The sequence below is a fragment of the Mobula hypostoma genome, chromosome 10, assembly GCF_963921235.1.
Source record: "Mobula hypostoma chromosome 10, sMobHyp1.1, whole genome shotgun sequence".
Taxonomy (NCBI): domain Eukaryota; kingdom Metazoa; phylum Chordata; class Chondrichthyes; order Myliobatiformes; family Myliobatidae; genus Mobula; species Mobula hypostoma.
The window spans coordinates 86051951-86064777 of NC_086106.1; the positions used below are offsets into that span (position 1 = coordinate 86051951).

Consider the following 12827-nt stretch of genomic DNA (forward strand, 5'->3'; position numbering starts at 1 on the left):
ATGCTAAATACAGAGATTCTGAGGCCCCTTTAGATGCAGAATACTATCGTCAGAAGATCTTAAAGATGAGCCTTATTTGTCACATGTAAATTGTGAAACATTGAACAGAGTGAAACATGTCATTTGTGTCATTGCCCAATACAGTCTAGGGATGTGGTGGGGGCAGCCTGCAATTGTCACCATGCTTCTGGTGCCAACGTGGATACCCACAACTTACTAACTCTAACCCGTATGTCTTTAGAATGTGGGAGGAAACCAGAGCACCAAGAAGAAACCCATGTGGTAACAGGGAGAACGTATAAGATCCTTACAGACAGCAGAGTGAACTGAATCCCGATCGCTGGTACTGTACTATAAAATGTTGTGCTAACCATTATGCTACCTGTCTGTGGTAACTATCTGTATTGTGCTAAACAAAGCTGCTTTGCATTGTATCTCTAAGGGCATCTACTTTAGTATCAAGAGTAGACTAACACAAAGGTTTGAGTTCAATAGTCTAAATTTCTTTCAAAGACAGGAAAAGGTCTTGTAACACTCCATTGTTGCAAACTGCAACAGCAGATGCTGTGGCATCAAGAAAATCATACTTCACGGATGAAAGAAGATTATAGCTGGGAGCTTACTGTCCAAGGATACAAATTCTATCAAAGGCACAGGTTGATAGGCAGAGAGGATGGCGTGTCTCTGTTGGGAAAAAATGAAATCAAATCATTAGAAGGAGGTGACATAGGATTGGAAGGTGCTAAATTGTGGGTAGTGCTAAGGAACTAAAAGGGTAAAAAGACCCTGATGGCAGTTATATATAGACCCCCAAACAGTAGTAAGGATGTGGTCTACAAATTACAACAGGAGATAGAAAATGCATGCCAAAAGGGCAATGTTACGATAGTTATGGGGGATTTCAATATGCAGGTAGATTGGGAAAATCAGGTTGGTGCTGGATCCCAAGAGAGGGAATTTGTAGAATACCCTAGAAATGGCTTTTTAGAGCAGTTCATGGTTGACCCACTAGGGGATCAGCTAATCTGGATTGGGTGTTGCACAATGAACCAGAATTGATTAAAGAGCTTAAGGTAAAGGAACCCTTAGGGAAGTAATCATAATACAATTGAAATCACCCTGAAATTTGAGAAGGAGAAGCAAAAGTCATGCTTGACATGCAAGATGGTGGTGAGATTGGTCACAGTGGCTTCTACAGGGTCAACAAAAGGTGCTACCATTATACTTAATTATACATCTAATGATCACAAGATACTGCTATACGTTAAGAACTCAAAGGTCTGCAGGTCTACACCATCAGCAGGTTGCTTGCTGGTGGAGATAATGAAGCAGCTGCACCAAGTGCTGCTGCCTGAGTCAATGGAGCCTTACAGTCAAATAGCGAGTAGCCATCACGGTCACTTTTCTTGTGATGGCAAGACCCCTTTGATCATTGTTAATCTGGTATGCCACAAGTTCAATTTGCTGGTTTATTGGATGTGAGCAGGGGTGGACGGATGGGGCCTACACCCTGGCTGCAGTGAGGATTAGGGCTGAAGCAATGGTCTCGACTGTTTGCAGCCGCCTAGAGTGATGAAGTCATTGTGCTTCACCAGGGACGGTGTAGCACAGTGTCCTGAATGGAGTTGGAGCTGCCCTCTCAGCATTTCATTTGGCGGAAGACAAGCTCTGCTGTGGTTGACTGCAAAAATTTTTGTGACACTCGGTGGACATAGGGTTCAAGCTGCGGTGTCAAGCCATCGCTCTCTACTGGGGGTGGCATAGCACAGTTGTGGCCACTGAGGATTTAAAATGGACTGAGGGGTATCGACGCTACACATGTATATTTGTCTGGTTCTGGTTCTACTAATCGATATGTGCTTGTATATGTGAGGACTGGGCCTCAGACCCATGGTGTTGCCTAGTGGCCAGTTGACAGATGATGTCAGTGGGCTGGGAGGGTGGGGGTAGGCGGACTATATTTTATATATATGCAATGCAAAACCACATTATTGTATTTTTACTGATATTCTATGTCAGTTTTTTGGCTTGAATGTATCAATCTGCTGGGGGTGGGAGGGGGATTGTGGGCCTTGGGACTCTTGTTACGTGATTGTGATCATGTGTGTGCTTACTGCGTGTATTGATAACTTGCACCTTGACCCTGTCATAACGCTGTCTCATTTGGCTGCATTCATGAACATACATATATGGTTAAATGACAATTAAACTTGAATTGAACTAAAATTGAATTGAGAGTCAGGTGTATCAATATTGCAGGGGAATTACAGAGGCATGAGAGAGGAGCTGGCCAAAACTGATTGGAAAGGAATATTAGCAGGGATGCTGGTAGAGCAGGAATGGCTGAAGTTTCTGGGAGCGATTTGGAAGGCACAGGATATATACATCCTAAAGAGAAAGAAGTATTCTAAACGCAAACACAAGAAAACGCAAAGACGAATGGTCTCGGCCCGAAACGTCGACTGTACCTCTTCCTATAGATGCTGCCTGGCCTGCTGCGTTCCACCAGAATTTTGTGTGTGTTGCTTGAAGTATTCTAAAGGCAGGATGACACAACCATGGCTAATAAGAGAAGTCAAACCCAACATAAAAGCCAGCAAGAGGGCATATACTAGAGCAAAAATTAATGGAAAGTTAGAGAATTGAGAAGCTTTTAAAAACCAAAAGAATGTAAGTCATAAGGAAGCAAAAGATGGAATACGAAATTAAGAAAGCCAATAATATTAAAGAGGATGTCAAAAGTTTCTTCAGATATTTAAAGTGTAAGAGAGAAGTGAAAGTATATATTGCACTGCTGGAAAATGATGCTGGAGCGGTAGTAATGGGGGACAAGGAAATGGCAGACAAACTGAATAAATATTTTGCATCAATCTTTACTGTGGAAGACACTAGCTGTACGCTGAAAGTTCGAGAGTGTCAGAGAACATAAGTGTGTGAAGTTCCCATTACTGGGCAGAAGTTTCTTGGGAAATTGAAAGGTCTGAAGGTATATAAATTACCTGGACCAGGTAGTATATACTCCAGGATTCTGAAGCGGTGGCTGAAGAGATTGTGGAGGCATTAGTAATTATCTTCCAAGAATCCATCGATTCTGTGTTGGGACTGCTTCTTTTTACATTATCTGTCAATGACTTAGATGATGGTATTGATGGCTTTGTGGCTAAGTTTGCAGATGATACGAAGATAGGTAGAGGGGCAGATAGCTTTGAGGAAGCAGAGAGGCTAACGAAGGACTTATACAGTTTAGGAGAATGGACAAAGAAGTGTTAGATGGAATACAGTGTCCGGAAGTATATGGTCATGTACTTTGGTGGAAGAAATAAAAGCATAGCCTATTTTCTAAATTGAGAGAAAACTCAAATATCTGAGGTACAAAGGGATTTGGGAGTCCCTGTGCAGGATTCCCTAAGGTTTAATTTGCAAGTTAAATTGGTAATGAGGAAGGCAAGTGTGGTGTTCCCATTCATTTCGAGAGGATTAGAATACAAAAGCAAGCTTGGAATGTTAGGGCTTTATAATGCACTAGCGTGATTTCACTCAGAGTATTATGATCAGTTTTGGATCCCCTATCTAAGAAGGGATGTGCTGACATTGGAGAGGGTTCAAAGGAGGTTCACAAAAGTTATTCTGGGATTGAAAGACTTCTTATATGGCTCTGGGCCTCCACTTGCTGGAATTCAGAAGAATGAGGGGTGACCTCATTGAAACCTATCAAATGTTGAATGGCCTCTATAGAGTGGATATGGAGAGGTGGGGGAGGCTAAGACCAGAGGACGCAGCCTGAGGGGTATCCTTTTAGAACAGAGATGATGAAGAATTTCTTTAGCCAGAGAGTGCTGAATTGGAGGAATTCATTGGGTATATTTAAGGCTGAGATTTATAGATTCTTGATTAGTCAGGGCATGAAGGGATATGGGGAGAAGGCAGGACATTGGGGCTAAGAGGGAAAATGGATCAGCCATGATGAAATGACAGAGAAGACTCAATGGGCCAAATAGACTATTTCTGCTTCTATAAATCATGGTCTTATTCTCTTATAAATCACCACTCTGTCATCTGTGAATGAGGTGACCATTTTTAATAAAAGTGGCATTGAGATTTTCTTTACTGGTGTTTCCTCTTTATTGATTACATAATTACTGGATTTGTTACTTCTCTGTGATCTTTAAATGTTGTGCTAGATATAGTACAGGGTTGTATGTAGAGTTTGGATAATCTTGTAGAGTTTAGGACTAATGGTACAACTTAAGGAAGTGCTGCCTCAAGATGGCAATATCTACCATCAAAAATCCCCATCATGTGGGCTGGGCCATCTTTTCACAGGTACCACTGTGCAGGTCCAGAAATCTGAAATTCCACCCTAGGTTCAATAAAACTCCAGCATGGATGGTCCATAGCCCAACTGCAAAAGGAGGTGGATTAGACATGAGGCTAGCATCGCCATCTTGTAAAAACCCAGAGCTACAGAGATGCCAACAGAAGCTCCAAGAACCTCATCCCTGGTAGACAAAAGATCTTTGAAGATGGGCTAGACCTGGGAACAACTTGAAACACTGGCCCAGTATGGAGGACTTTGGCGAGCTGCTGTCAGCAGCCAATGCCCCAGGAAGGGTGATGGGCTGAAAGAGAAGAACAAAGGTTCAAGAACAGCTACTTTTCTTCAGCTATTTGATTCTTGAACCAAATGACAAAAACCTAATTACTAGTAGTAGTAGTAGTAGCAGCAGCAGCTGAATCACTCGAGCTGTGTAACATGTGTTTCTAAGCGGTTGACTATTGGTGGGTCCTCAGGTGTTTGTGGAGGTCAATCCAGGATCCACATATTCTGGTGCAGTGTAGACATGAGTAAGTGGTGACTGTGGTTAGTGGTTGGATCTTTTGGCAGTCAGTCTCTTTTGCAGCTGCTGCCTCCTCATATACTGCAGCTCTCCCTTGAACAGATTTCCTCCAGATGCATCTATTGAGTGCAATGTCTTTAATTTCTTCAGGCTGATTTTGATGGTATCTTTGAAGTCTTTCCTTTTCCAGGGGGTCGCTGACCTTCCTTCAACTGAGAGTAGAAGATCTGTTGGGGAGACGTGAGTTAGGCATCCAAATGACAAGGCCTATCCATCAGGGTTGGTGCTGCTTTATCATGGTGGAGATGCTGTTCAAGCTGGCCTCCTCCAGTACACAGGTGTTAGTGCATCTGGTAGTATGTGCATTTGGTAGTATTGTTCCGGGGCTCTTGGGTGTCTAACTGTAGACGGTCCATGATTCAGCTCCATACGGTAATGTAGGGAAGATATCTGCTCTATACACCTGAAGTTTTGTTTGGATCTGTAGGTTGTGGGCTTCACTACTCGTGTTGATCTGAATTGATGTCTGCTTTTGGGGAGAGAATACTGCGAAAGTAGGGAAAGTGGTCAACATTTTCCAGGGCAAAATCATCAGTGTTTATGGAGGGCTGGAGAAATGGCTGTTGGGCAGTGGCTGATATGCTACCTGTGTCTTTTTTTATATTTAGAACAAGACCCAAGGCCTGATATACCTTGGGAAAGGTATTCAAGATATATTGGAGATATTCTTCAGAGTGTGCTGTGATGGCATTGTTATCTGCATTCTGAAGTGCCATGAGAGTGGTGATGCTGATTTGGTTCTTGGCCTTGAAGTGACTGATGTTGGAAATCTTGTTGTCCATTCGATACACATAATGACTGCAGTTTAACAACATTTTGAATACTTCGCCATCATGCACTAAAATGGACACTTTTTGTTCGCTTTATCTTTTCTTGCAAAAGCAGTACAATTTTCATTCAGTTTATGTTTTTCTTGTGAATGCTGCTTTTATGATGCCATACACCAGAAATGCTAGTGCAAGAATGTTTTTTTTTGTTACACTGGTGCACATATGTAATTGTGCATATGATAATAAACTGGACTTTGACTTTAATATGGCAGGCAAGAGGTCTTCGTGATAAATGGGCAATTGAAATGAAAAAATGAAAGCACAGCATTACTAAAGGTGCTTATGCAAGGTGATATGTTACAGTAATGGCATCAGGCATGGATAACTTTTTAGCTGATGAATAGAAATTTTTTTGCTAATGAAACCCTGAGAATGATTAGGTAAAAAAAAATCTTGCTTAATGGATGTAGTTTTGGAGTAAACACAAACAATTCATTGGGTGTTCAATGGTCTTTTTTTTACTTTTTTTTGGTTTCTTTGTTTCATGGCTGCCTGTTAGGAGACAAATCTCAAGGTTGTATAATATACACATACTTTGAGAATAAATATACTTTGAAGTTTCATACAATTGGTGGAATAGATATCTATTAGTGATACATAGCTTTTTAAAGAAGGTGTATAAATTGGGTTCAATGTTCAATAGTTCTTAAAGCTCGGAGAAAAGAACAAAACCTTAAGCGCTCTTGTCAATTTGAGCTAATCACTCAAACTTATCTTGAATAAACTCTGGTCTATTTCTGTTTACTACAGTGTAAACATATACTGATTTCAAGACTGTTGTTTTCAAGAAAGAAATAACCTGTTTCCTAATAGCCTGGCCTTTGATATGTTTATTTGGACAATTTACTGAGAAAAAAGCTTACCTTCCCTTCTTTTATTTTCACAGCAATGATCTGTTTCCTTTGTCTGATAATGTCCATCAGCTCATCGCATTCCTCTTTCAGCTTGTTCTCTTGTATTGCAGTGTTTACCTGCCAGCAAATATAAATAAACCTCTTATCTTCCATTCTTACAGAAATCATTGACTTTCAATTGGGCACTTTCAACCTTGCTACAAGCTTAGAGATAACATGGAAGTAGATCAATAACCTCTGCTATGTCTATTATTCAGCACTGCTGCTATTCTTTACATTTTGTCTGTGTATTGCTCCATTGTGTGTGATGAGATACCACCACTTTGCTGGATAGGATTCAGCTCCATTACCTATCGGACCTCAATGCTGTTTACTACATAATAACCCACTTAATCGGTACTTTGAGAGTGGCTTAAATGTCCATTCCTGCACAATAATAATGAAACTGTGCAGCACCTCTCCTCCTTTTTGACAGCATGCCACTATATAGAAGATCAAAGGTGCATGGTGCAACAAGACATTATCTGAGTTCCCCTTTAAACCAAATAATATTATTAGTCGAACGTTGAACCAAATTCCTGGAAGCCCCTACCGAACATTGCAGAGGACCTGTCCTCACTCCAAGTCCACTCCATCCGGTGGTCTAATTCTCTCCATTCACGTCTTCTCTCCTCACCTCTCCCCAGCAAAAGACCACAAAATCCCTGCTCCCAGACCCACAGAAAGAACAACATCCCTCTCATTGGATAGCCCCACATTCCAAAGCCCCTGTTATCTCTAGTCATAACCCAAAACATTGCTGCTACAGAGAAACCATTATGTTAGCAGTGAAACCTTACAGCACATTACAAGAGCACACCAGGACTTTTAGTTTCTTAGGAGGTTAAGGAGGAAACTTCAACAGGTGTACTGTTGAAAATACTCAAGACTGGTTGCAAATGTGCAGAATGTAAGAAGTTGCAGAGGGTAATGAACTCTACTGAAGATTAGATTATGAGGACACACAGTCCTCTTTTATTGTCATTTAGTAATGCAAGCATTAAAAAATGATACAATGTTTCTCCAGAATGATATCACAGAAAACACATGACAAACCGACTGAAAAACTGATAAAAACCACATAATTATTACATATAGTTACAACAGTGCAAAGCAATACTGTAAACAACAGGAATTCTGCAGATGCTGGAAATTCAAGCAACACACATCAAAGTTGCTGGTGAACGCAGCAGGCCAAGCAGCATCTGTAGGAAGAGGTGCGGTCGACGTTTCAGGCCGAGACCTTTCGTCAGGACTAACTGAAGGAAGAGTGAGCAAGGGATTTGAAAGCTGGAGGGGGAGGGGGAGATCCAAAATGATAGGAGAAGACAGGAGGGGGAGGGATAGAGCAAAGAGCTGGACAGGTGATAGGCAAAAGGGGATACGAGAGGATCATGGGACAGGAGGTCCGGGAAGAAAGACAAGGAGATGGGGGGGGGACCCAGAGGATGGGCAAAAGGCATATTCAGAGGGACAGAGGGAGAAAAAGGAGAGTGAGAGAAAGAATGTGTGCATAAAAATAAGTAACAGATGGGGTACGAGGGGGAGGTGGGGCCTTAGCGGAAGTTAGAGAAGTCGATGTTCATGCCATCAGGTTGGAGGCTACCCAGACGGAATATAAGGTGTTGTTCCTCCAACCTGAGTGTGGCTTCATCTTTACAGTAGAGGAGGCAGTGGATAGACATGTCAGAATGGGAATGGAACGCGGAACCAAAATGTGTGGCCACTGGGAGATCCTGCTTTCTCTGGCGGACACAGCGTAGATGTTCAGCAAAGCGGTCTCCCAGTCTGCAACTTGATACAGAACAGACCATGGGCACGGTAAAAAGTCTCAAAGTCTCTCAAAAGTCCCATCATCTCACACAGACGGTGAACCTCCAGTGCCGCAAACTTGCTGATGCAGCATCCTGGAAGCATCGGACCACAGTCTGACTCCAAGTCCGTCCAAAAACTCCGAGCCTCCGACCAGCTCTCCGACACTGAGCACCGAGCACCATCTCTGCTGAGCACTTTGACCCCAGCCCCAGCAACAGGCAATAGGCAAAGCCGAGGATTTGGGGCCTTCCCCTCCGGAGATTCTTGATCGTACAGTAGCAGCGGCTGCGAAGCAGGCATTTCAGAAGTTTCTCCAGGTGTTCCTCCGTGCTTCTCATGGCTGTCTCCATCAAATCAGGACTGTGCACGGTATCCTAGTTAACACATACGATATAATTCGAAACGGCCGCGCGCGCTGCCATCTTCTCCTCCCTCCTCCCAGGCACATCCATCCCCACTATTTGTAATATGAGGTGCTGCCACAAATGGCAAAATCTGTCAGCAAAGGTCCCTACCACCCAGGTCAGGCCATCTTTATGCAGTTATCGTCAGGCTGGAGATACAGAAGCCTGAATTCCCACATCACCAAGTTCAAGAACAGCATCTTCCTGTCAGTCATTTGGTTCTTGAACAACCGGCAAAAGACTAATCATTATAGTTTAGCAACACTATGACCAATCTGATCACTTTGCACTAAAATGGACTTTGTTCCTTTTGTTCTAATTGCATTTTCCTGTAAAATTGTATGCAATATGTTTATTTGTGCCTTTTATATAAATTCTGTTTATATAATGCTCCTTTGCTGCAAGTAATTTTTTTCTTTGCTCCTGTGCATACATGTGACCATAAACTCGACTTTGACTTTGACACTAAAATGGTGCAAGATGACTCCTTACCAAACACCCGGGAAAAAAATGGGAAGTGACAAGCAGCTCCTGAATGAAATTTTAAAAAAAGATGCAAGGGCTAGATAGCACTTGTCCTGAGCACCTCTGAGCACACAAAATATAGAATTGTTTGAATTGGAAAATCACAATTTTTTTAAGCTTTACTGAGTTAAGTGCTGCAAATAGAAGCATTGAGTTCAATTATAGCACACAGTAAAAAAATTGAGATGCCTTATATGATTCTCCTGTATGAATGTGATAGTAATGAAATTCCTATAATACCTATCTTGTGGCCCGAGGCAGAGAGATTCAATTTGCACCGCTGTCTGTAAGAAGTTTGTACGTTCTCCCTGTAACCGCCTGAGTTTTCTCCCACATTCCAAAGATGTACTGGTTGGTCGGTTAATTGGTCATTGTAAATTGTCCCGTGATTAAGCTAGGATTAAAGAGGTGATTGCTGGGTGGTGTGGCTTGAAGGGACTCCACGCTGTATGTCAATCAATAAATAAACAAATAAATAAACAGCTACATGTGTACTGGGAATTCGATGGCTACTATTAAAATCCATTTCAAATATCATTCTTAAAGGCTCTTATCAAGAGAGGTGTTCTGTTCACTTACCATTCACCTTCAAAACTTTGATTCAAAGCACTTGCAACAATCTTGCAAGCAAAATTTTAATTCCCTTGTGTATTGACTTATATCAAGAAAATACTTGATCATTAAATTGGCCTGTTCATTATTTGCAGCATTCCTGCAATGACTTCTTAATTTTACCTATCTATATTTGAAGTGTCAAGTTAAGTAGTTGCCTGTAAGTTGCTGTGTTTTCTGAAAGAATCTGTTACAGTGTACTGCAGAGGTCCTGGTGAATCTAGTGACGCAGCAACAAAGAGAGATTATGGAATCTAGTGGAGTGCTGACACAAATATGATCCATTAAAATGCTACTCTGGTGAAATACAATTTCATCATTTTATAAGGTAAGCATAGAAAAAGTGATTATGAATTTTTAGCAGTGTAATGCAATCCACAATCACACGGCCTTCACTATATTAAGTAAAATTTGCTGCTCTGTTAGCAGTGCCGAATGTCTTGTTATTCCAGTGGAATCCCGTGGAGATACTGCTTCATTCCTCTGGGGCGGCATTGGCATTGCTTTTCTGCAAAGTAAATACTCCCTTTTTTCTACTATGGGCTCAAATATCATCATTCCCAGCCTGGTTGCCAACCTCAGACTGGCAACTGGTCATGAGGTTTTCACTGCCATACTCCACACCTATCACCTTGGGCAAATCTGTCTCTACAGCAGTTCCATCAGCTGAACTGATGTTTCCCACTACAAGCGCTCTTGCCATGGGACTAGATTGTAGAGTAAAGTAAACTCGCTGCCCAGTGCAACGCATAAAGACAATAGAAATGTCTAGTATATATTTTCAGATATAAGACCTTACGATATAGGGCCAGAATTTGGCCCATCGAGTCAGCTCCACCATTTCATCATGGCTGATCCAATTTTCCTCTCAGTCTCAACCTCCTGCCTTTCCCCCGTATCACTCCATGCCCTGGCCAATCAAGAATCTATCAATCTCTGCCTTAAATATACATAAATACTTGGCCTCCACAGCAGCCTGTGGCAAAGAATTTCACTCTCTGGCTAAAGAAATTCCTCCTCATCTCCATTCTAACAGGGTGCCCCCTCTATTCTGAGGTTGTGTCCTCTAGTCTTAGACTCTCCCATCGTAGCAAACACACTCTATCAAGGCCTTTCACCATTCGATAGGTTTCAATGAAGTCACCCCTCATTCTTCTGAATTCTAGTGAATACAGGCCCAGAGCCTCTTCATGTGACAAGCCATTCAATCCTGGAATCATTTTCATGAACTTCCTTTGAACCCTCTCCAGTTTCAGCACATCCTTTCTAAGATAAGGGGCCCAAAACTGCTCACAGTACTCCAAGTGAGGCCTCACCAGTGCTTTATAAATTGACAAAACTTCTCCTCAAACAAATGCTGATGTGGGGGGGGGGGGTGGGGGGAGGCTGCTTATGGTCCATATCAGTCAAGTAAAGAAGAAACCTATTCTCATTGATAAACCCTTTTATAGGGAAGAGAAGCTGTGTACTTTTTTGCAGCAATAGCAGGATGTGCAGGGGACACAAAGTTATATCATGATTTCTTATGATTATAGGTGAACAGAAACAAAATTTCGTCCAGTTTCTTCTGAAGGCTTTGTGCTTTGTAAAAGACTTTCTTAGTAGACATTGAACAAGCCCCTTCTGTGGTATGTTACGAGGATTACCCATTATTAATAACCATCAGTTAGGCACAGAGAGAATTGGTATTGGCTTAGTACCTTTATTGGCTTAGTTCACAATCAAGTGAATTCACACAATTGACTACCTATGTGTACACCCACTAGGTTCCCCTAACCCTCCATGAACAGTAAAAGAAAAGAAAAGGTAATATCGAAAAAAACGCTTTCGTTGCCCGGGCATTCTTCCTGGTCCTGATGTGATCTCTACGTATCTGACGTAGGGTTCTCCACATCTGTGATAGTTCGTCTCCAGAGCTGCGTGAGCTCCAAAAACCCTCGATTTTTATGCTTTTCCTTATCAGCTCAATCTATGATGTTTCAATTTCATTGGCTGTAGGCCATCTGACTGACAGATTCCCATTGGATGTAGTCCAAGCTACAAACAGTATTGTTTCATGGTCTTCAATTACAACTTCATGTCATAGGACTTCTTTTGTTTTATTGAACTCTGTCTGGTTCAAACCATTCAAACCAGGTCACCCAGACACTAGGCCCAGATGACAGGATTACTTCTGCAAACCTACCCTTTTACAGAATAAAAGCTTCTCATCTGAGAATGGTCTCAGGTTTAGCAGATCATTAGCAGAAACTCCTTGAGTCCATGTTCAATCGCTCTGATTAAGTTATCACAAAACAAGAATCAGTTCATAAACCACTTCACAAAATGGTGGTGGCAAGAGCAGTCTCACAAAATGGCCACCTCCAGATTTACATTTCTCTATTATCATTTTCCTGACTTGCCTGGTATGCTTTTTGTCTTCATTTTAATTTGGTCTGTTGAAAATCTACCATACTGTTGGACCTTACAGAGAAAGGGGGTAGTTATTTCATGAATTCATTGAAAACAGGTGATTGTCGATTTTCTACATAAATAAATTTGTTGAGTTGGTAAGGTAATAATATATTGCACCTGAGAAAAGTTAGCATAGTAATTACAAAGAAGAATAGTTTTTCAGCCTTACAATTTTGGTTTTTAATTTTCAGTAAACCATTGACAGGTTTTGTAATTTTTCTTTCGATTTGACATGATGTACAATGTATTGTAGATCAGCTCAAAAAATCTTACTTCAATATATTTTAAATTTAGAACATGAGACAGTAAAATGTGAAAATAATTGTAGGGGCTGAATACTTTTTCAAGGCACTGTACCTATACAGAAAGAGTTGGAAATGGAAAAACAGTAATTCC

General features: G+C 41.5%; 1 protein-coding gene across 8 annotated transcripts in view; it reads right to left on the reverse strand.

Annotated features, from left to right (window-relative positions):
• The window catches only part of LOC134353008 (probable E3 ubiquitin-protein ligase MID2), a 245231-nt gene that overhangs the window by 33710 nt on the left and 198694 nt on the right, over window positions 1–12827 (reverse strand). For all 8 annotated transcript variants that reach the window (XM_063060783.1, XM_063060781.1, XM_063060780.1 and 5 more), the window contains one exon: window positions 6592–6699. In XM_063060783.1, the coding sequence (XP_062916853.1) occupies window positions 6592–6699 (108 nt within the window). The remainder of the gene's footprint in view (window positions 1–6591; window positions 6700–12827) is intronic.